A 25,596-nucleotide genomic window follows, 5' to 3' on the forward strand; every position below is an offset into this window, starting at 1 on the left:
GCCATGCATTTATAATTCGCCAAAAATGTGCCGGAAACATAAAAGGATGGCAAACACTGGCTTAGGCAAAAGAGCCAAAATGTTTTTTCCGCCTTTCATTTGCAGCCACAAATTGCTTGCAAACTGACTTCTTGTCCAGTAAATCAAGTTTATCTTTATGTACAAATTTCCAATTTTTAAATCCAGAAGTGATAAAGGCGGGTTCGGATTTTGCACCAAATGGTGTGAGTTTGTCCTGGTAAATTGCCATGCAATAAAAACACAAAATGCCATTTTTCACTGCATCATAATGTAGCCAGGGAAATTCCTTGTACCACTTTCCTTGGAAATGTAAAGTTCTGTTGGCTAGAGCTTGAGGGTCTATGAATTTTGGATGTGGCTGATTTGGCTCTGTTCTCTGTCCACTGACTTCAGAGTCTCTCAGCTGTGTGTCCCTAGTCTGAACTCCCTAGAAGGAAAAGTTACAATGTCACTCAATGCCCCTGAACTACACTTACTACAAGCAAAAGATTAAAATTTTCAACTTTTTTTGTGGACTCTCATGAAGTATCTACTCGTATGAGTTACTCTATCTTACCTGTTGCTCCACTCCTGTCTCTCCCTCACTCTGACTTCCTGCCTCTAGCCCGTTTGCACTATCCTCTCCTTTTCCTGTCTCCTTTGTGCTGTCCCTGCATTGTTGCTCCTAAACATATGAGATGGTTTCAGAAATGAGGTACAGCTCTTGAGCCTAACATGGCCAATTTTAAATCAAACAAAACATTTTATTTGTCACATTACAGACTTTACGCGCAGAGTTAATCGCAGAGGCAAATAAAATAAATCCATTAAAATCCTTTCAGAGTATTATCTTATGGACTCTGAACTAAAGTCTTTCTGACAGGGAGCTGACAGTGTGTTGAAGAATTATGGACAGGGCGCTTTGAAGCATCTGGTTCAAAAACGCATTCTAAACCTTTGGTAGAAATCCATCTATCCTTCCATTTTCTGTACACCCTTGTCCCTTAGTGGGGTCGGGAGGTTCTGGTGTGGGGTACACCCTAGACAGGTCGCCAGTCTGTCCAGACCTTTGGTAGAAATGGCGCCTTTAATTCCAGTTTGCAGTACAGAACAGAGAAAACTACAGAGTTGTCAATGTTGTGTTAATCTATTTATAGTCTAAAAAGAGGAGCCAGCAGTTTATTTGAGGAAATAAAGGTGCAGAAGTTAATTTGTTGGTTAGCCGCTGCTAAGAATTAAAATTAACTCTCCCTGTGGTTTTAACTAACGATCAGGAGCGCGGCAGGTATAATATCTGTCCATTTCAGCGAAGCAAAACCACGCAAAAAATAAAAAATCCTCGTAAAACGCACGCCCAGACCGGGCTAATTTCAACACAAGGGCAACACAGGTGTTGCCCTTGTGTTGTGTGACTGTTACTCACACTGACGTTACTCTTTTTAAAAAAGCTGAGTAAGTCCTGCTGCTGTTTCAGCCTTTTAGTTGGTGGTGGCATTGTACTGAAATGAGATATATATATATAAAAAAAAGACATTTTGGCTAGCGTAGCAAACGTCTAGAGAAAGTTAGCAGTTAAATATTGGATGAGTGATCATCCCAAGACTAAGATGATTAAACCAAAAAGATTCAGTTCCTATATATGAAAGTGAACTGACAACAAGACGTTATAAATAAGCAATATTCATAGCAGCATTCCCGACAGACCATTTTACCTCATTCGCAAGTTTCTGACTTCTGTGTCCTGTTTCCCTCCCTTCTGAGTGCTCACTCAGCAGTTCAGAGAGGGGAGGGGGAGTACCGTGACGTAACGCGATGCTGCGCCTTCAAAATAAAAGCACGCTAGTTAAAAAAATGTCAAAATTCAATATTTTGCGGTACAATTTTTTGGGGGGGACATATCCACCTGGCTTCAATATTGGGGGGGACATGTCCCCCCCGTCCCCCCCGCTTCCTACGCCGCTGCCTTGAAGACTAAACGAGAGACAATTGATGACAAAGAGATTGTTAAATAACCATATTGTTTACATGTTGGCGTCGGCTTGTGTTCACCGCACAGGAAAACTACTTCTTTAGCACTTTGCTCTTGTGTGATAACCAAATAAAGATGGGAAACAGGTTCATCTGAACAGTCTCGGGGAAAAGAGATTGACATGCACACACACGCACACACACCCTCCAGCTCTGAGATGTTTCCCCTCTGTCTTCAGCTAGCTAAATAATAGACCCCCAGTGTGTGTGTCTGTTATCTTTCTTTTTCTTTTTCTTATTTTTTATAGAAATAAACGACTGTTTGCAGACATTCATGTCAGATCTTGCAGAATGTCTCGACAAATTAACCCAAATTGTTCCAGTTAATCTCTACAGTGTCATGCTTCATTCTGTTAATGAACCACTTTCAAAGCTGCGAGACACCAATAGGACAGTGTGCCAAACAATGTACACAATATAGCATGGTGGAAAAATGATCACTTCCGCAAAAACAAGCCGAAACCATCCGGCGGCTCTGCGATCGTACATAGAAGGACGGACAGTTTCCTCTTGTTTGCTGTAACACTCAGAATACACAATCCGCTTTCCGGTGTGCCACTGACAAGTTTTTCACATTAAAGTTATTTCCGTAGGGACGTGAAGTCACACAACCTAAAAATATACCAAGTTAATTAAAGAAAACAATATAAATATAGATGTATAAATTCAGTTTTGGACACTTAATTCATTAAAGGTACCGTTATTTGAAAAGTTAAATACATTTTTCGAGTTGACTATCTTGTCCAAGAACCCGTCAAGTTAAGAGTTACTTCTTTGTTAACCCCCCCGCCCCCCAAAAAAAACCTCATAGTAATATTTTGTAGGTTAAGACTGCCTAAAAACAGACAAACTCCAGAAATCATTTATTGCCATCGGTTCCAAGGTTGGGCTTTTATTTTGAAATTCCCGTCAGTTTATGAACGGAAGTATTTGCACTTCCTCCCGTTTTTTCAGACCACTTGCGAGAACTATTTCTGTTTTCGTTTTATGTAACATTGTTGGGTTAATGACAACTCTCAAGTTAATTATTAGCTAATCAACTGTTTTTTTAGTACTTGAAAGTATTTTAGAGTTTTACTACTATTATTTTTCTTAAGTAATTAAGTTATGTACTTGGATGAGTTTGTGAAGTCCCAAAATAACCAAACATATTAAAATTTTTTTCTTCCATCATTTTAATGTATTGTATATAGTTGCGTATACAGAGTGGACTAGTGACTTACAACCTCATCGAAAGCATTTTGAAACACAATATTAGTAAATTCTTTGTGTTACCTTCAATATTTTTGTCAAGCTAATGTTTCGGGGTAGAATATCTCAAAGGAAAACAAATGTTTTGGCACATTAGCTGTTACTCTAGGCTAGTTAATGCTTTGTTACAAGCAACTTAACAAAAGAACAGTATTTGGTCCAATTAGCCGAGTTAGAGTTTTCACACACAACCTCAGAAAATGCAAAATAGTTTCACTTCACGAAAAATATGGTTGGGATGTTGTGACCTGTTTCCGTTTCTTGTAAGTGCACAGAATGACGGAGCAAATAATACCAGTAGATACACCATAGAAATGAGTTTTGAAAGGTTTTAGATGTTATACAAATATATAAATTTAAACCTTTGGACCTTTTACTATTTGTGTAAAACATTGGACAAAGCTGATTGCGGAAAAAGAAAAGACAAACAAACCAAAAGAAAACCACTTGAATAAGTGTTGCTTCATGTCACTCATGGTTCAGGCAAATAACCTGGATGCATGACATCAGGTCTGAAAGTAAACCTTTGGTGTGACAATAAACTCTGTCCCCTGCTGGAACCTTAAGTAAAAAAAATCTGCAGATCCACCACTGAAACACAAGTTAGTGATACAGAATTATTTGGACAAAAAAAAAAAAAAATATAATAATAATAACAATAATAATAATAATAATAATAATAATAATAAAGTCTTTTAATGACACCAGTTTGATGTTTGTTTCATGATGCAACATCTTAGTGATAATATATGATTTATTGTCTTGTGTTTTTTGCGAGTACTGTCACTTTTTATGAATTGTGTTTTGTTATTTTTGTTGTGGTGATTGTTACTTTTGAGTCTTATTTTGGTAAGTACTTTAGGTTAATTACATTTTGCCAGTAGTAATATAAGTGCTTTATAAATTACATTTGTTTAAATTGAATCATTGCTCATATTCATACAGAGGGAAGTGGACTGTACACTTTAGCAGTTGATTAATCCATATTTTTTCTACAATAATTTTCAGAAATGCAAGATTGAAATTGCAGGTAAATGAAATACAGCATACCTGCGAGCGTTCGCGCCTCATTGATAATCGTTTTCCTCTTTACCAGAAGTATTAATTTCCATTCACCTTGAAAATAATTCGCACGACAATTTAAGAGCCATTAATCTACTGCTGCATGTTTGCCTAAGAGCCTTCAAAAACGAAGCTTTTACTTTGAAAATTTAACCAGAGGCTAAGAGCGGACGTTTTATTTTGTCGACCGGAAATGAGGTGCGCGTGTGAGAGGGAGAGAGGCTATGGGCGGTGAGATGTTTGTCAGCTGACTTGGCCGAACCTCTCACAGAAGTCACAACACCGTATCGGTTTTCCCTGACAGGTACATGTAGCAGCTTCTCCACCGAGGCTCTGGCGTGGGAGACTGCGGCGGGTTATGTTTCCCTGAGACCGGGGGGTGGGGAGGCGGAGGTCCGTGCACCACACTGCTCCACCATGGCGGCCGAAATCCAGCCTCGTCCGCAGGCTAGGAAGCCGTGCCTGCTGAGTAAAATCGAGGCTTTCCAGGAGGTTGTGACCGCGGCGGCGATCATCCCTAAAGAAGACGGGGTGATCAGCGTTTCTGAGGACCGGTAGGTCTCTGCGCCACACGGTGGCTGCCTAATAACCTTTAATATAAATCTGAGGTTATTTTACCTTCACATTGACTCTTTTTTCCTGTTAAGCATAAAGCTATTTGTCGTCACATGTTCATATGTCTTCAAAACAGTAATGCAAGATGTGCGGAGTGCCCTTAAAATCATTCTTTATTACAGTAGCATAATATCACACTAATATTTAATTTCAGTACATTTATTCAGTGAGAGAAAAAAAAAAACAGTGTAAAAATCTTCATTGAAATATTATCAGCACCCCTGCTGTCAAGGCTTTGTACAGCACCCTTTTGCCAGTAGCGCAGCACTTTGCTTCTGTAACACTTCACAAGGTTTGAGCATACAGAGAGAGGGATCTTTGACCATTCATTTTTACACTGTCTCTACAGATCATCCTGGGTCAGCTCACTCCCACGTTTCATGTCTGTTTGGGTACTAGATGATCATGGAAGAAGGAAGAAGGTGTTTGCTGAACTATTTTATGCAGATTTGGCCTATATGTTTTTGGATTTACGATATTCTTGTTTTTCAAAGAGTTTGTGGTGCAAGGTACTCTAAAGCTGCCCAGGCTTTTTTTTTTTTGGAAGAGTAGGAGGTCCACATCACTGTATTTAACAGAGAGGAAGGTTTTTGCCCATGTTTATCTTTTATTTTCACACCAAACCAACCTGTTCCAGGTGAAATCCTATAGTTCTTTTTGTTGTTTTTTAAAAAAAAAGTTTCATATGTTTATGTTTATGATGGTAGATCAGAAATGACTTCTTCTTGTCATGCCTCCCATGCAAAACAATTTGGCATCTAATGGTTGCTATGGAGAGCTGATGACAGAAAGAAGCCACCGTTTGCTCCATTATTACTAAGGTAGGCTTTCTTTCTCATCCACCATGGTTGCCGGCGTCTTAAAGACGACGGCCACATTTTTGCACCATATTTATATACCAGGGAAACAGAAAGTCAATGAATTAGAAGTTGCTAAAATCTCAAAACATAAACATTTTTTTGTGTACGTGTTTATTTTATTTTATTTTTTTGCCCTTTTGGCTGATTAAGATCAATAACTGGAACGTTGCATCTAAAAATTTAGCAACTTTAACTGTGTTTTTAGTTTCTGTTATTTAGTTTTAACCCATTATTCTTCCTACACATCTGTTCCAGTTGTAGGTATCTTAATTTGTTAGCTTTTTTCCCTTGGGGTTACATTAACCTTAATACAAATGCTAAGCTTAATGGTACCTTATGCTCCACCAAGGATTTTGTTACATTTTTTTTCCCTAACATAATTTTCTTTTCCCCCCTCTGACTGACTACTCGTTTAAAAATGGTCATTTTCTAAATTTACCACCGTGAAATAATGTCTCAGCAGAAAAAGATGGATTTATTTTAGGAATTTTTCACACCTCTTTTCTAGATTTCCCAGCTGTGTCAAAAGAAAAAAAACAAAACAACAGTAGGGTATATCAGTCCCAGATTCTTAAGGTTACATATTCAAAGTCTAATATATGCTACCTTAACTTTACACGAGAATTAAAAGAGGTGTTGCAGTGAACCCCAATAACTGGCCAACTCCAATAAAAAGATCATATAAACACAAGTGGCTACATGCAATGGAGTGAGCTTCGGTTGCATGTAAACACGTTGTGTGTGGCATTTAAAAAAAGGAACAACACAAATGCCAGATTACCATATTAAAATCTTTGGCTAATGTCTGAGTATGATTTGATATTTTATTTTTGTTCATTTTAGATTTCGGTTCCATTTCAACAATGAGTACTAGTCATTATACGGACACCAAAGGTAAAAAAAAAAAAAAAAAGCCACTGAATTCCTAAAATAAATCACAGTAGACTCAAAAAGGTGGAATTTGATCATTTATATTCAGCTTAATTATCTAAATATCCCGTTGATTTCTACAATTTCTCCAAATTAGAAAAAAAATGATCTGAGCTTGCTTTTGTGTCTTTCTGCAGCATAATACCATGTCGTTAACGGTAGGGAAAACAATGAGGTGGCAAGATAAGAAGAGGCTTCCTATTTCATCAAAGGAACCAAGTAATTTCTAAAGAGAGGGAGGACTTGGTCGATTAACCGAACCTGCTCTGTCTAGCACAATCCTCCTGAACTTTCCTTTAATATTAGTTAGTCAAGGATTTCTGCCGCGATAAATGAGCAAAAATACGTCTGTGTGTGCACGAGAGGAAAAAAACCATCCTCATCTGACTCCTCTTCATGTAAAAACAAGTGACTACACACTAAATTCTGACTTGTGTTTATGAATCCATTTATTTATTTATTTATTTTGCTATTTTCAAAAACTAAAACATTTTTAGAAATTCACGTATAAAATACATTCCAACAAATTCCAAGTATGTTTATTCTCTTTAAAGCCAAGGTTTAAAGTGGAGCTCTTCACAAACACAGAATGAATTCCTTTACGGGATGTATAGTCAATTTAGCCTTTGACTTAAGGAATTGAATTCCTTCGTCATCATTGACGCTATAGCAGAAGACCACCGGAGGCTCGTTTTTTGCTTTATTAAATACGTAAACTCTCTCCTGAAAGGGTTTGGCAGAGAAGTGATGGAGGCTTTTGGATGAGACAGGAGGAAGTTCAGTTGCTTTTTATTCAAGCCTGTAGAATTATCTGTAAAATACGGTGGGTTAATTCATTTAGATTTGGTATAAAAATGTTTTGTTCTAGCAAATGCATAGATGGAAATGATTTTACCCTAGTTTAACATCTTTTTTTTTTTTTTTTTTTAAATCAAAGTGAGAGCTTTAGAGTCCGGTCACTTGTGTTTTTCCCCTTTTCTCAGGAACGAAGGAGATGTGAAACTGAAGTTTATTTCCTGTGGAGCTGGCCGGGTGTATTCGGGTCTAACTTTTTAGCACCGACCTGGTGGATAGATTAGTATCTATCAATAATTTACCTCACCTTAGACTTAATGAGACGCTTCTGTCTTCACAGAACAATCCGAGTTTGGCTGAAGAGGGACAGCGGCCAGTACTGGCCAAGTGTTTACCACACCATGCCATGTAAGTTTCCCCTGTCTGTACTCATGTCTGCACTGCTTCTTATCCCGTTTTCACAATCTGATTGGCTCAGTAAAAATAATAGAAATAACACTTTGAGCCAAGTTGCTACTGATGGTCATAAGGAATCCCTTTTTTTTTTTTTAAGTTTGCAGATTTCACGTCCTGACAGAAATCAGAGTTCCTGCAGGAGTTTTTAATGTTCTTCCTCTTTGTGCGGCAGCTTCGCCCGTTTGTGACAGTTTGCCCTCGTTTTCCTCCAGCTGTGCGGCTGAAGGAAATCCAACGTAACAATCAGCAAGATCTGCCGCCGACAACGGCAGAGGCTGCAAATGTGAAGCGTTTTCGTTTACTGACACAGGAATCCATGTTTCACACGCCAACCGCGGACGTTTGCATTGTTAAATCGGACTTAAAATATGAATTTACCCAACTTTATTACAGTTAAATGATTTCTTGCCTTTCATCATCCTCTTGTTACAACCCCAAATGTCTTTTTTTCCCCTTGATAAACTCATGCAATAGAGCAACACAAACCAATACATAATTGAGAAGAGGAAAGAAAATCAACTCTGGTTTTTTAAATTACTTTTATTAAAAAACAAAAGGGGGCTGGGCATTTTTTTTCCATACCTCTAAATAAAATTCAACATGAATACTTCTAAAAGTCTCCCTGGTAGTAAATAGAGTTCAGCTGTGTGGAATTTAACGTCTGGCTAAATGCAGCTCAAAACAAGAAAAGAACAATTGAAAGGAAGCATTGGAAGAACACGGCAAAAATATAAAAGATGGAGCTGAATGCAAGTAACTTATTATTATCCTTTAAACTTAAAAACATGCACTATTTACATATGCGGTCTCACTGAAATGCATTCAAGTTTATGTTTTTCACTAAACAAAATGTGAACATGTTCAGGGAGTGTGGATCTGTTTTGCAGAACGTCGCATATGTCCTACGCACCAACGTGTGTGTTTGCACATTTGCAGATTTATTTCTACTTTTATTCACAGATCTCACACGTTCAATCTGCCACGTGGAGTTAATGCAAAATACACTGAATTTGGGGGTGTATGTATGAACATTTTTTAATGCTTCTTTTGTTTTTATTTATTTTTTTACTTTGACCATTTACTTATTCTGCAGCATTTCAAACACAAACTACTAAAACCCAAAATGGCTTCGCAATAAACGTAAACTTCACAGACTGTAGTGTGTGATCAGTAGCAGGCTTCAGTTACCTATTAATCAATCTATGTAACATTATTTAACTAATAACAATTTATAAGACTCAAAGAGTATATATAAAAATAAGTGCAAACCTGGGGGAGGGGGAAGTGAGCAGCTTTGTGTCCAAATTCCTGACACAAAATAAAAATGAACTTTATAAACAGAGCTGCTGTTTTTAAGTTCAGATTGTTTTCATCGCTGGAGGTTGAAACGTTTTTGTGGCTTTTTCAGATGCTAAGTTAACCTTAACCTTAACTCTTGCGGTAGCTTCAGAGCCTTACAAGACGCATAAAACGACTGGTGTGATTTCCACAGCACTCTGCCGCAGAAGATCTGGGTCACGCTCGGTTAATGCTGCCAGTAAAGCTGTAGTTTTTGAACAGAATCGGAGATAACCTGTTTGTATTTTTTTTTTTACCTTTAGGTCACAATTAACTCTTTTATTCTTCTCCTTGTTTTATCTGAACTGTTTCTGCATTTTTATTTGACATTTGTCACCTTTTTTTTTTCTGGTTCTGTCTTGTGCTTCTGCATTTGTTAGGCAAACTTTGTTTACTTATAGTCACATGACCCACACTTAATAGTGGAACTCAAGACCAATGAGTGAGCCTGTTAAACGCAGCTCGAAGCTAAAGAAAAGTTGATCTTTGCATCTGTTTTATAGTCAAAGTGGTAGGACTTCAGACTCTGCTACAAGAACCTCCCTCTCATAATGTTTTAAGTTATTTTACATAATTTTGACTTAAAACAGACTTTCTTCTTTCATTTTTTTTTGCAGCCTCATGTTCCTGTATGTCCTTTAACCCAGAAACCAGGAGGATATCTGTAGGTATGGATACAGGAAGTATCTGTGTAAGTAAAATCTTTTGAGACTCTCTCCTTCCTCAGCTGATGACTCAAGTCAGCTGCTTTCCATCTTGTTCAGGCAGTAAAAGCACCTCAAGTATACAATATCAGTTTATGGGGGGGAAAAATGTTAAAGAGAGGGAGAAATAAAGTTGCACATGAATGAGCTGGAGCACTTAGCACTGCACTGTTGCATTTGAGAGCAACCAGCATGCGAACAGGATCTCAGGTAGATCTTCTGGCGATTAGGAACCCAGTTTTTTCCTCTTTATGAAAGATGGAGTGCAACAAATCCCCGACGGTGTGCGCAGAAATCTTCTTTGATGAGATTGTCGGGGTTCTTTAATGTGGGGATGGGATGGCATATCTGGGTCAAATATCTGCTGGCAACTCATCCACAATGTGCTTCCTGCAAGGAAATAAAAAATCATGGAAACTGCTGCACAGCTGCTCTGGGCGTTGCGACCCACAACTGCTGTAGATTGAGGTTGGCATCTGTCAAAACAGGTCTGCCAGCTGTGGAGAGGAGCGCACACCTCCAAATTGTGCATACACAAGTTGACTCAGGGAGGCTATGAGCTTTTCAGGCTGCAGTTCAAATGCAAAATGTGCTAGTCATGATGTAAAAACAAAGTTCTGGAGTCATATTTAAGGATTAGGAGAATTAAAAAAAAGCATAAGTGTCATCTCATAAGCTAACGTTTAAAATACAGTTGTACCTCAATGTGTAATACATGTGTAGGTTTACATACATTAGCAGCAGTACAACCTGAGTTTGAGCAATGAACAGTGAAAAATAAATGTCATATTCTGTGTGTTCAATACATTCTGACTGTTGATATTCCCACTGATTATTGGTGTGTCCTTCTTTAAGCTGAAACTGATGGTAGCGGTACAGAAATCTCCCAACTAAAATAGGAAAATCCAGCAGATATTAAGACAGTATTCAGCCCATGGTGACATTTTCGGGTTAGAAATTCAATAAAAACAGCTGGGATAAAACTATTTGATTTCTGAAAGCACGACTGGGTCTCGCTGGCATTTATAGCGATGGCAGGTTGTCCAGGTTTGACCAGATCCAGGTCTTGGGAGATTCTGAAGACCATGGAGCGGTCTTAATCCTGTGTGAAGGGGGCTTTGTCTGTTCCTTAACAGAAAGTACTGTTTATGTTACTTCCTTAAACCATTCCTGACTTGGCTTTTGTGTAATATTATGTGCATTATTTTAAAGGTCAGTCTGATCTTCAATTTCCCCAAAATCACTAGCGTGGATCAAAGTTTTAAAGTATCTTTCAAGTAAGACCTTATTTTTCCCAGTACTTCCCACTATATTTTTATTTTACAATATGTACTAGACTGCAGTTGCTTTGCTTTGTATGTTAATATATGAAATGACTCAAACTGGAGCACCAAAGATTGTGGTCCTTGTGACAAAATAAGCTTGATGCAAAGCGTCGTTATTGGGTTTGATTTTTGCCGTTTGGCATTTTGTTTTGGAATGAGAAAACTCCACAGAAAAATCAGACGAGGCCACAACAGCACGTTGCAGATTTTAATCTCAGAGCCTGAAATCTAAAAAGCTCCCACAAGGGTTTTAAATATAATTGTTGCCTCAGAGGAAGCCGTCGTGCAGAACAACTTGTTTCTTTCTGTAGTAGCCTGCAGGTTCTCCAGTCCTCCGCAGTCATGTTTTGATGAAATGGTGTTTACTTTTCGCCTCGTGTTCTGTTTCTCTTGGTCATTTTTATCATTGACCTCGTTGGGTGCAAACATTTCTCTCGGTTTTCTATCTTTCAGGAGTTTATTCTGTCAGAGGACTACAACAAAATGACCCCGGCGCTCACATACCAGGGTGAGACGTGACGCTTTTTATTTGTCTGTGGAACAAAGTCGGTTATTTCTCATATTTTGAGGCAAACCGGGAGTTTGTAAAAACAGAAAGTAATATGTTTAACCTCAGAAGACCTGAACATACATTCCTATATTCCTACAGTACATTGTAAAAATATACACACCCCTTTGAACTTTTCCACATTTTGTCACAAACGTCTAAGTATTTTATGAGGAATTTATGTGACAAACTGGTTTGTAATTGATGAGTGGAAAAAATAAAATAAAAAGCATTTTAGACATCTTATTTGGAAATGCAGAGTCGAGTGAAGGGTTTGTTTTTTGTTTTTTTTTTACAAGCAAAGGTTTAGGCCAGAACCTTTGTATTCACACGTTTCTGGTACGCCCGTAAATCTGACGCACAAGGGGCGTTCGCAACCAGCGCCAGCGTCCAGAGTTCACCTTTTTAAAGAAGGATTTTTCTACAACGAAGTTACATGAGTGCACAGACGTTCCAGAAACACTTGAACGTTTAATAGTGCTTTTTATCAATCTAACGGTTGAATAACCTAAATAACATATTGCAAACAATAAAGTCTTTGTTGTCGAGCTCATTCGTCTAATTTAGCAGCAAACACGGTTTTTGAATTTACAATTGTATTTATTTTGTTGCTATACGGATTTAGTTTAAAATGTGGTCAACTGCTATTAATTAAATACAGAAACTCCAATGAATTCAATTAAAATTTGAATCACGTCTCCCCACTAGTAACATCCAACTGAATATTGAAGCTTGTATTTGTAGCAAAACACAGTGCGAAGAGGCACGAATACTTTTTGGCAGTCTATAAATCTGTAAATATGCCATCTGTCATCGGATCAAGATGCTTTCATTTCTTGGGTTTTGAACCTAATAATCGTGTTTTACTGCACTTTTATATGGCATGTTATAATATTATAATGCTACGCAGTGTTATTTCAGCTTCTCGTGTCTTTTATTCTCTGTGTTCACAATTCCTTCCTGATTATAATTCACTCCAAACGGAGGCTCCTGTGTCGTAACGCTGATCGATTGAGTCTTAACCAGATCATTTTCGCCTGCTTTCTCTGCCTGCAGCCCATCAGGGCAGAGTGGCGGTGGTGCTCTTTGTGTTGGAGATGGAGTGGCTGCTAAGCACCGGCCAGGACAGAAACTTCACCTGGCACTGCTCGGAGAGCGGCCAGCAGCTGGGGACGTATCGCACCGCGGCCTGGGTCTCAGGTCTGCAGTATCCTTCAATACTCCTCCACCCGTCCCTGTTATCGTCGTCTGCAGGTCACCTCGCTCTGCAGAGACGGCACGGCGAACATTCAAACGAAGTGCTTTGAATTTGGTAAAAAAATAAATAAATAAACGTCTATAATTGTGAAAGCCTGTTCTAATTTAAGAACGGAGCAATTAGAAGAAGAGAAAAAAAAACAGGGCAGTTGAGATTAACTTCCAGTGGGTTTGTGCTAATGGAAAGGACTAACAATAAGAATCAGTCATGCTGCTGTCAAGGAAACGGTCTGAGTGGTTTTCTGTAATGGGCAGATGAAAGGCTGCGAGTGCTCGGCAGTAACACTGATCCATACAAATGAACCCGCCGCCGGGTCATCGCAGCGATGATATCCTGCCTCGGCTCGGTGGCGGCGCGTGGAACTGGCGGAGACTTTTTTTATTTTTATTTTGGAGGCTGTGATGGCGTGGTGAAAGTAAGTGGGTGTGATGTTTGCTGCCAGTCGGTATTAAACTCACATTGATGGTGTTAATGTGAGGATGAATTTGTTTTCCAGGCAGATGCTGCTGTTTAGCAGGACTTTAGTGGCTTATAAATAAAGAAAAATCACATGTAGGTCTCTAAGGTCAATTAAGCAAAATGTTGAATGATTTTAATGGGCACTAAGAATCATCAAACCCACATCCCATGAAATACGTGCAACTGCATAAGGAGACTCTATTCAAAGATGGAGTTTGCATTGTAACGGCATGCATCCATGTCTATAAAAAACTAACCACAGTATGTATATGATGATGCAGGTATTTATTATAGTCTTTTATACACTTTTTTTTTCTTTACAAGAAACGATGGCAGTGAAAAGGAATAATAAACATTAGACTACAGGGTTCCAATGATGTCTGGGAAAGTCTGGAGTTTATTTACTTATTTATTGTTTTACATTTTCTACAGCTGGACTATTTTAAGTATAGAAAAAAAATCAATAGGAAAACAAGTCCCACTTTCCACATTTGATCTCTTATTGTGTCATCTAAAAGAAAACAAATCTGAATTTCTACAGAGTAGAGCAGATCTTAATTTTGATTTACATTTCATTTGGATCATTTAGCTGTGAATTGAAACATGTCAACATAATTTTTTTTAGAGGTTCCTGTGAAATCAGTTTTTAATATCTTGAGCTGCTGCTGTTTTCAGAAACTTGTTTAATTTGCATTTCTTTCATTTGTATGTTTTGGGTTGTAATTGTATAATTTTCAAATGTGAAAGCTAAACATATGTTTTGAAAGAAAAAAACAGACCGTAATTTTTTTATTTATTTTTCTGTAATTTTGATTTACAAATTGCATCCTCGACTTCTTGAGGATATACAGTATATATATATATTTTTTGTTTTGTTTTGTTTTTCTTTTTACAAATATACAAATCTGATTTTACAGATTAATGCAGTTTTGGGAAATCTAAATGTGATGGATTCTAAAGTGGAACAGATTTAACTTGTCAAGAGACATTAAATTAAGCAGTGACCTTTACCACCATGCTGGATCCGAAACCTCAGTTTCATAATATATTGACCGTACAGATTGTAAAACACAACTAGGTAAATCATTTTCTTTCCACTCAAATGTCTGAAAAAACTTGAAACTTGAGCCTGGAAAAATCGGGAATTTATTCATTTTTAAAAAAAAAATAAAGCACATAAATTATGAGCCAAACTGGCATTTGTCTTGTAATCCAGTATGCAAACTGAAAACCTTTTTTTTTTATTTGCTTTTGTTTATTTCTTTTAATTACTACAGATGGTTGAAGAACCCAGATCTTTAACAAATGTAGACTTTAAGGAAGAGTGGCTAGAAGAAAGCTGGGTTGCAGTTTGTCATGAACGGTGCAGGGAACGCTGAAGGAAGTTTCTGGTTTGTCAAGACCCAAACTTAGCTTTGTTTTTTTAGCCAACATTAAAAACATGTGGTGCAGAGAAAAAAAAAACATGCTAAAACATGGTTGTGACAGCATCATCCGGTGGGGGGGATGTTATTTTTCAGCTAGGGTAAGGAAGCTGGTGACAGTTCGTAGGCAGAAGCTAAATATAGAAGAATCGTGGAAGAAAACTCTAAAAACATTGGCGGAGCTACAAGGGAATGGTTCAAATAAAAACATATTCACGAGTTAAAGATTTAAATCCTATACAGAATCTCTGGCAAGGCAAAATCAAATGTCTATTTTTTTTTTTTTGGTTGAACATTGTCATAGGAAATTTGCCTGTTTTTTTACTTCCTCCTTTCTGCAGCCATGTGGCAATGATTGAGTCTCGTGGTGATCTCGTCAGGCCAACAGGTTGGGGAGGGTAAACATTGCCCGCAGCCTGAGACAAACCTCCGAAAACACCTTTCACTTAAACATCACATGCAGCAGCTGACACATTTGGTGCCGACTTTTCAGTAAAACGCGGCGCTCATTAATTACAATCAACATTTGTTTGTTCGGTGAATTGTTTCTTAACCGTTGACCAGGTTCGATGTAGAGACCAGGCACGCCTTTGTAGGGGACCAGTCTGGTCAGGTGACCATCCTGAAGCTGGAGCAGGACAGCTGCAGCCTGGTTACCACCTTCAAAGGACACACAGGTACATCACACGAATACACCCACACACACTCGGTTCCTTTGTTTTGTATTATAAAAACTTAAGCTATTATAAAATGAAATGACTGTAACAAATAGCTAAGTAAAAATGTCTAATAGCCGGGAGTAAGCTATTAGTATAAGTATATGTTAATGCAAATTCCTATGAGAAAATTCAATTATTTTCTTATTTAATCAATGTAAAACAGGTTTGGTGAGCAAGAAAAAAAAAAAAGAAAACATCCTGCCACAGATCAGAGGGGGTTTTATTTAACTTATCTGCAGGAAGGACGGCTTGGTGATGCGCTCAGCGACACAGACCTTATCTGATTCTGATTAAAACCTCATGGTGCAAACTGAGAAAGTGGCGGAGATGAGCCTTCGTGACGGCCGATGTGAAGAGATTATAAACCAGTCAATGTCGTTGGTTATACTAAATTGGTTCAGCCTCATAGCTTACCAATGCATTTAAGTGAATCAGAATAAAGGTTGAACATTTCCAGTGAGTGTTAAACTGTAAGTAGACAAAAAAAAAAGTTTTTTCCACGACATTTATAAACAGGAAATCTGACTCTATAAATAAAAATAAAAAACTGCGTCCGGTATGATTTTACTAAAATAACCTTTAACAGGTTGTCTGTGCGACCTGAAAAGGTTTTATGTGGACATGCCTAAAATTAAGGCCTTATAGTCACTTAAATTCATAAAAATGTAAGTTGGTCTTAAATTCATTAATCACAGGTCTTAAATTACTTTGTTGTGGTGGGACTATTTAATCTAGTATATTTTGTGTAGTTTTTCTTTTTCCTGCAGGACTTTTTCAGAAGTTTGTCTGGTTTGCTACCAGTAAATACTGTAGCTGCTAATATCCCCTTGCTAGCAATGTAGCTAGCAAGGGGATATTAGCAGCTACCGGTAGTTATTAGTGACAGCTAGCTACAAAGCTTGTTAGTCAGCTTTTTTGCATCTATTGTGCAAATTTAACGCCAGTTGGCTGAGCAGCTTTCGTCTTCGCCACTGGACCACATCTACTGCCAACCCATTAGATTCTACAGTCATTCTTGGAATCTTAAATTTGAGTTGGTGAAACCTTCAGGAATCCTGGGTAGCAAATAAACAAGCTAGCTGCTAGCTTATTTAGGTAAAAAATATGGGAATGACAGTATATGTATTGGTTCGGAAAGCTGATGGTTCATCCTTTTTTTTGCTTACGAAATGTTGCACATGTTCGGACTGTAGTCCTAAAATAGTTTGCCATAACTTTTTCATAGTCATTACATTTAGACAAGAAGACTATCAGTTCAAATAATGCCACCTGAAGTCCTTTTCTACAGTTTTTGCAGGTTGTTTTATGTGTATTTATGTATGCATGAGTATGTTCAAAGTCAAATTTTGACCATTTATAAGTATTTGTGTATGTGGGACTGACTGCATGCAAAAAAAAAAAATCAACAAATACTAACCATCAAATCAAAATACTGCTCCAAGCAGCAGAAATGACAAAAGAAAAAACGAAAACAACAACAACAAAAAAAACTTTTAAAAAAACAGGAGGATTTATTTCATGTACTTGTCTTTGCGTGGCAGGTAATGTGACAGCTCTGTGTTGGGACCCGGCTCAGCGGGTGCTGTTTTCCGGCAGCTCTGACCACTCGATCATCATGTGGGACATCGGAGGGAGGAAAGGCACTGCCATCGAACTGCAGGGACACAAGTAGGAAACGCACATCTTCAGCAGGACAAACCAATTAGCTCTGACTTTGTTCTTGGCTTTTATATACAAAAGTTTTGAAGCAGGTTTAGACGGTGCGAAGCCCAACGTTAGCTTTCGTTGACTCATTTAAGATTAGTTTTTTGTGTGTGTGTGTGTGTGAATTGTTGTCAGTGACAAAGTCCAGGGCCTGTGCTATGCCTCACACACCCGCCAGCTCATCTCCTGCAGCTCAGATGGCAGCATCGTCATCTGGAACATGGACGTGACTCGGCAAGAGGTGAGCGTGTAATCTCTGACATCGCAGTCGACTCAGTGCACCAAATCGTTCTAAAGAGAATCAGTTCAGCCGCTGCCACGGAGGAGCGTTCTTTGTTTTCCTGTTTTGTTCCACTGGTCTCCACACCATTAGCTGGGACCTAGTTTTGTCTTTATTTAATCAGACCCACATTTTTACCTCTGTGTTTTGCCCGAACTCTGTCTGCTCTGCTCTGAAACAGCATCTTCTCCAGCAGAGAAACACTCGCGGCTGGAATACAAAGTATTTTCACTGCCGCTGCTGGATCAGTGTTTTGCAAAGGTTAAACCAAAGTCCAATGTTTTTTGCTGATTTACTTTGTTTATGAGAGTCACTTGACACATCTGGCTGAGTGCCGCTCTCATGTTTGTGGGATACACACAGATCTGGAGTCGGGGCAAAGCTGGCAATTTACAGCGTGAAGACCTACAGCAGAGGAAAAAGACTCAGTGGCCTGGTTTCACAACAACAGTCACACAAAATGTTCGAGGCTCAATAAAAAGCCCCCGATAACTTCAGCTTGAAGTGATTTTGGGGGTTTTAGGAAGACTGAAGTTACCGAGGACAGGTTTTCATTTCATTTGTGGTGAAAGAGGCGGCACTACCTGGATAGGGATCTCCAAACCGATGTGAATTTTGCTTCGGGCTACGGCTGCAACTAACAATTGTTTTAGTAATCGATTATTCTATCGATTAATCGGATAAAAAAAACTGGCTCATTCTGCATATTTTTCAATTAACACCTTAAGCCATTTTTATAGTGTTAGAAATGCATAAAGAGATGCAAATAAATAATTGAAGTCTTTTTTAAAAAAAGGAAAATAAACATTTTACAACATATATTGTGTGAAATGCAATAGCAGCAATGCTTCAGCGAACACTTGATCACTTGTAGTAAAGGACGCATCCTCAGCTAAACAAATACTTCTAACTGCTTCACTTAACATCAGTACAGTATAGGGCTGATCTGTTTACTATTTCTTTGAATGACCAATTACTGTATTTTCCAGACTGTAGAGCGCACTATACTATAAGCCGCAACTACACATTTTTTGAAAAAACCCCCCCAAAAAACAACTGGAAACGTTCATGTAAGAGCCGCACAGGGCTATAAGCCGCTGGTATCTCCGCCGCTCTCGGTTTTCCATAAGGACACAGCAGAGAGCAGCAGATGGCTGCGTCCTAATAAATCTGCTATTCAGTACCCAACCCTGCGTCTCCAACGCCGAACCATGGTTTCGTTCATGCAGAGTTTACGTGCAGCGGCTCTATTTCCCTCCAGTCCTGCCAGATCGACAGCCTTCAATTTAAAAGCGGCATCATATGAGTTTGAAAACATTTCTATATCGTGCCTGCTCCTAGCATTTGCTTGTTCTAAATGAAAATCGGCGCTTTCTTCTTTGATTTCCAATTTTGACTTCCAATGATTCACTTCCTGCTGAAGAGCCCCCTGGTGGTTGAGGAAAAATCCACAGAAAAGCCGCACCGGGCTAAAAGCCGCATGGTTCAAAGCGTGGGAAAAGAGTAGCTGCTTAGTAATAATTGGATAGCAAATTGTGCTAAATAATTTTTTTAAGAGAATGTAAACCAGGTGAAGCTAAAATTATGCCACTTGAGTTCTGGGTAAAACATTTTACAGATAAATATATTTTTTTCTTTTTTCATTTTTAATCAAATGTGAATGTATATATATATTTTTGCCCCGGTTTTTGTTCATGACTACTCTGAGCGTATTCTATCAAAATTGTGCTTTCTCTGGTATTTTTTAATGCACAGCTGAAATAGCTAAGGTCGCTCAACGGAATTGGCTGTTCACCAATCAGGGCATTCAATTAGCATTTTCTGAGCGCATGCCTGTAATTGAAGCTGTAATTTTGCATTATGCTTGTGTGCAGACTCCAGAGTGGCTGGACAGCGACTCCTGTCAGAAGTGTGAGCAGCCTTTCTTCTGGAACTTCAAACAGATGTGGGACAGTAAGAAGATCGGCCTGCGACAGGTACGTCACGCTGCCTGAACCAAAACTCCCTTAGCTTTCATCATCAGGCGGGAAAAACCTCTCTTTCTGCTCGAGCTGCCGTGCGTGAACTTATCCCTCCCGTTATTCCAGAGAAAACATTCCTAGACCCCTTCACTTCTGCCACGCTATTGCTGAGAAAACATCCTGTGGCTCTTTTATTGCCAGCTTCTCAGAAACGGCTTTGTGTTGTGGTTACTCCTTTAAGTGTGTTCTTGTTGTGTTCAGGGTTCTTGGACAAAGTGGCAAAGTTTTCCCAAGTGCTGCAGAAAGAGCTAACAACATAATATTGGTGGCTTTTGGCAATTTATTGTTGTTTTTCCTTGTCAAAATGGGTCAAAGGTTTAAGTATGTCCAACCGAAGTTTGGTAGTTTCACCCAAATCTCCAAAACAATGGATTCGTAGAATAAACAATGGGTTTTGCAAAGTCCAATCTGATGTACTTTGAATCCAGTAGACTTGGAGAACTTCTGCTAGATTTGATTTCCATCTGAATTGTACAAAACATTTGAAATGTCTAATGATTGTTTTTTTTACATCACAAATGCCTTCTTAACAGGAGTGTTTACACCAAAAGTACTAGTTCCATTTGCAGATTATGTACTCGGAAAAATGTCTCGTTCCATTGGCAGACTTACAACTAGTACTTTTTCATCAATATTAAGGAGTTATTTACTTAAAACAAGCCTTTATATCTTTATGAAAAGTTACTTGTAAGTTAGTTTAGTCTTATTTCAAGTGTGCTCAGATATTTATAGTAGAAAGTAGATGAAAAATACCTGGTAAAATGTTGTGTTTTTGCAAACAAACTGCATTTCTCCCGCAGTCTCCGCTCCTCCAGCGTTCAGTTTACATAAATGTTGCATCTTTTATGAACACCTGCCCTGGTTGGCCGGGCGACCATTCGACTTCCCCGCTGTTTGACTTTCTATCTGTGGGGTTCGTGTTGTAATAGGCAAAGCTCTTATTTCCCTAAGGCAGATATACTGTATGCTCCTAATCAGTCTGACACATTGCACATGTAAGAGGTGATTGTAAATCTACAAAAAGCTTCTTGCAAAACATTCAACTTGGAGACTTTATATCTGTAACTTTTACAATCCTAAGAGCCATGTTTGCTTTTAATCCCAGCTAATTAGGAATTGTTTAGAGCTGCAAATGTCACAAGACCATGAACAAAATAGCAACAAAAAAAAAACTGTACTTCAGGACATTTGTCATTTTTATAGAACCACATTTTATTTCTGTTTCTAGATTTTAAAATACAGTAAATACATACAACTTTATTTATTTTTTTATGTTTTCTTTGGTGGGATGTTGAAATTTATGAAAAATAAAATTCGAAAAAAGTCCATCGTATCAAACTTAATGACAAAGAAAATATAAATCTAAAACAATATCATGGCTATTCAAAATAGTATTTGGTTTTGAAAAATCTATTTATTGCATGAAAAAAAACAGCTTCTGTTATTACATTGTTAATTAAAGCATTAGTTGATATTTTTTTTTCTTTTTACTATTTTTAACCAGAGTTTTTAAGAACCGTTATGGAAGGTCCAAAGGCAACGATTGGCTTTATTCTTTGCCTCACTAATAGGAAATGAGGGCCTTCATAAATTGCATACTTAGCCTCACATGTTTTCCTCAGCACCACTGCAGGAAGTGTGGCCAGGCCGTGTGCGGCAAATGTTCGTCCAAGCGCTCCACCATCCCCCTCATGGGCTTCGAGTTTGAGGTGCGGGTGTGTGACAGCTGCCACGAGTCCATCACCGACGAAGAGTGAGTCACAATCAGCCTCTGTCGGTGCCGTATACGGTCCCTTTGTGCTCCCGGCGTTCCCCTGGCGCTCTCACGCTGACGTCTCTGCCTCTTCTCCCCTCGTGTGTGTGTGTGTGTGTGTGTGTTTCAGTCGAGCTCCCACTGCCACCTTCCACGACAGCAAGCACAACATTGTTTACATGCACTACGAGCCCACCACGGGAAACCTGCTCACCTCCGGCACGGATAAGGTCGTCAAGGTCTGCACCGGAGATGACGAGTTTTCGACGTTGTAGTTCGTGGGTTCGGACACCAGGGGGCGACAGATGCTCAAGAAACTGAACCCATAATTTCTTACGAGTTGCTCAAAAGCGAAGAAGGCACATTTAAAATGTCAAAGTTGGAGCAAAAATAATAATTTAAAAAAGTGCTAATGCAGTTTAAATGTCATATTGATCCTGGGCTTATGTAAATAATTTTTGACCATTTGATTCGAAAATACATCTGCAAATTCAGACATAATTCTGGCTGCATATTGTCACTCCAACAGAAGTTGTAGTGTTCGTTTTCAGTACAGTTGTGCTTCATTCATTCAAGCTATTGCCCTCTTGGAATAACGATATAAAAATGATTATTTGTATTAATCATGATTAATTGATGTCGGAAATAATTCTCAACTAATTTAGTAATCGATTAATCGTTAAGCAGAGTATATAGACTCTAAAACCATGTAATTTTCTGAAAGAACAAATTACCCAGAGCAGTAATTAAGCAAGAACTGAACAAAAAAATGCATACAGTTTGCTTTTAAGATATAAAAAAAATGTTTTCTGTAAATATGTAAAATATCAAAGCCAGAGTTATGTTAGAAGCTTATTGGTTCCCTACCCCCCCCAAAAAAGTAATGGGCTTGATCTGCAAATTGATAAAGGACACATATGCTAATTTTACTTATGTCTATTTTTTACCTGTATGCTTTATTTTGAGAAAATCAACAGTAAATTCAAGCGCTTGTGCCTCATTTTAAATAGATTTGTTTGTTCCACAATCCGTCCACAATAGAAACAGCAGTCGGAGTTCAGGCCTGATTCTGTGGTGAACATGAGAGTCTGTTCAGTGTTAACAAAATTAAAGAGATAAGCTTTAAAAAGACTGCAGACCGTTTTATGGATGAGAATTCACGTTTCTCTCTGAAGCTCTAGAAATGTGTTTCCAGAAGGTTGTTTGTGATCATATACTTTTTCTTTTAATTCAATTGAAAATATATAGTATATTTCTCTCACACTCTAAACCCTTTTATTCTTCAGTTTCTTCTTAGCCTCTAACTTGGCCGATCATGATGGCTGCCCTTATTTAAACAGAAGTTTTTCTTGTATTTTTAATTTTTTTTGCAGATATGGGACATGACTCCTGTGGTGTCGTGAGTTTCCGTGGACACGGGGGCAGCCTTTACGGCTAACTGTGACCAGTCGCACTTTGATGAGGAAGAGGGAACAGCATCCGTGTCACCTGGATAATATTTAACCGCCATTTAGCAAGAAAGCCTGGGTTGTTGCGTTCTCTCACAGCGACGACACGGCCGGCCCGAGAGAAGCCTGAGAACGGTGCAACGTCTTGCTCAACACGAGGTCACAGACTGGTTGGTCCTTGCTTGATATCTGGAGTAATCATGCTTGCACTCTGGGATACTTTCTGGCATTTAACCTTGTAAGAAATTTAAAATCTTATGTACTTTTCATAAATTTCATTCCATTTGAAGATTGGAGGAGCTAAAAGTCATCAGACTTGTTTGTTGGATACTAAATCATCGGCGTAATCGCATTTTTCACATCAATACGATTTTAAAAAAAATTATCTAAACAAAAAATACCATCAGGAGGAATTCAGGCCTGGATTATTATGACACCTTCTAGAGGCTAAATTTGTTTTGTTCCTGTTACATCTCTTTTTTTTTTTTTTTTTTTGACTAGTAAAGGTTTTCTCCCTATTACATATTGTATTCATGAAGGTCATAAACAGCCACCTGGAAATTCATAATTATAGTCTGGTCTAAAAGATTTTTCAACCTGCTTTTTTATTTAATTACTTTTCCCGTTAAAGGTAATTGATGAACATTTCATGTAACATCTTTACGTAATGTTATATTTCAGACAGTTAACTTCCAACAACATGTCTGAAACATTAACCAAAGCATAACTCAAAGTAGCGGTAATAAACTACAGCAGCATGGTTTTTTTTAACCCTACCAAACTCTGGATGACGAATGTTTTGGTCTCTTCTGAACAGTAATTGACTTTGAGTCCATAAATATCAGCCGATGCAGGTTTGGAAGTGATAAAGGAAGTAGCATTAGGCCAGCTTGTCACTTTAATTCAGCTTCTTTGAGTTAATTTTGTGAAATAATCTAGTGAAAATGGTTGCTGCGTGAACATTTTCTTCCAGTTATCCTGGTTCAGTGACTCTTAACTACTGAACAGTTCATTCAGTCGGGTCATAGTCTATGTTTATGTTTATGTTTACTTGGTGGCGGTTCTTTTGAATCCTGTGCGCTCTTTAAATCATCTGTTTGGTGCTGAGTAATTCAAGTTTAATTATTTTAGAGGTAGTGAAGATTAAATGCAGTCCAAATTCCTTTAAAAAAAACCCTTTAATTTTGGAATAATTCGTTGGAATTATTTTCTTACGTTTCATAACATTGACAGGACACAACCTTTTCTTTTTCTTATTTTTGAACGTTTGTGCCGGTCCCCTGTTATGCCACCCTGAGCAGAGAGCCATCAGTCAACGTAGCGATAGATCTCCACTCCCTACAAAATAAATTGAATTGCCTCATAAAATAAAATTATGCTTTGTATCACAAGCCAGATGACATCACTGCTAGATGGCCTGATGCATTGTGGGAACCCTTATTTATTTTCTCACAAGGCGCTTAGTCAAAGTTTAGCTCTGCTTGAGTAATTCCGTAAAAAAAAATAATATAATGGAATAAGTCCAGCCCAACTTCTTAAACCAATGCAAGAAATTTGATCAGCTTTCCTCTGATGTTAAAGTGCGGCTGCCAGAATAATGGTTTGTTTGTGTTGCACAAGTGCAGCATTGTCCATTTCAGAAACACACAGGGCGCTTCACGGAATCAGTTTGGTTCTGGATTTAAAACCAGTTAAAGTTCCAGGCGATGACGGCGGATACCGATGAGCCTCCTGATGTGCGATCGGTGACTCGGACCGCGCTGTGTAACAACATCGTCTATGTCCTGTCAATTGCTTGTCAGCATTTTCTCGAGGTTATTTATTCTAAATGTTTGTGTCATATATGAAACATGTACAGAAGCACATATCAACACAGCTAGATGCTGTGGCATTTCAGAAATGAACCACAGCGTAAAAATGTCGCTACAAAACGGTTTAAATTGTTGTTTTTCAGCTGTGTATGTCGGCTTTATTGTTGATGCACTGGAATCACGAGGCAGAAAATCATCGATTTCTCCTAAATTTTTTGCGTGCTTTTGTGATGACTGCTTGACAGTCAGCTCTAATCCCTCTGAGCTTCTTCCAAAGATTATTGATTATGGATCTGAAAACAAAGTTGTATGATCTGTTAGCGATAACAATATGGAGCAGTCGTCTTCTCGTGTTTTTAGTTCATCTCCTCGACCACTTCCTGTGAACTAATACATACTTGCAAACTAAATCAACAAAGTGTGATTCTTAACGATGCAAACTGACGTAAAATATACAGAGTCAACAGAATGGATCTTCTATTTCGCAAACTTGACCACACACGAGAAACAGAGCTAGATTAAAACTTCTTGATTTTTGTTGCTTTTAAACTCCAGAGCAGATAAAGTTTATTTAAGGCCAGTTCTTTGACTTTTTGTTGCAGGAAAGAGGGGAAAAAAATGGTTGAATTTCAGAGTTTTTGTGAATGTAACACTGTGTATAGACGATCAATTAAAACAAAAAGTATTTACCCTCATCCGTCATGTCCAAGTCATGTATTTGCCAACTGATATTGAAAGCTGCAGTTATTTCTATTGCTTCACACTTTTTTCTTCCACTCAACTTTCAGTAATATATTGGGAAACAGCC

At 38.3% G+C, this 25,596-nt stretch overlaps 1 protein-coding gene across 2 annotated transcripts; it reads left to right on the plus strand.

Annotated features, from left to right (window-relative positions):
- The first annotated feature begins 4,536 nt into the window (after nt 1-4,536).
- On the plus strand, nt 4,537-25,483 carry wdfy2 (WD repeat and FYVE domain containing 2). Of its 2 annotated transcripts, XM_032567512.1 has the most exons (12): nt 4,539-4,895; nt 7,882-7,949; nt 9,953-10,026; nt 11,818-11,872; nt 12,968-13,118; nt 15,617-15,729; nt 17,313-17,439; nt 17,611-17,716; nt 19,630-19,731; nt 21,399-21,529; nt 21,660-21,768; nt 22,903-25,483. In XM_032567512.1, exons 1-12 carry the CDS (start codon nt 4,759-4,761, stop codon nt 22,930-22,932), a joined length of 1,203 nt encoding a protein of 400 aa, XP_032423403.1. In that variant the 5' UTR covers nt 4,539-4,758; the 3' UTR covers nt 22,933-25,483. The 2 variants fall into 2 exon arrangements, with proteins under 2 accessions (XP_032423404.1, XP_032423403.1); XM_032567513.1 differs by lacking the exons at nt 21,399-21,529; nt 21,660-21,768 and having other exon boundaries at nt 4,537-4,895.
- The last annotated feature ends 113 nt before the right edge of the window (nt 25,484-25,596 follow it).

This window comes from Xiphophorus hellerii, chromosome 7 (assembly GCF_003331165.1).
Source record: "Xiphophorus hellerii strain 12219 chromosome 7, Xiphophorus_hellerii-4.1, whole genome shotgun sequence".
NCBI lineage: Eukaryota > Metazoa > Chordata > Actinopteri > Cyprinodontiformes > Poeciliidae > Xiphophorus > Xiphophorus hellerii.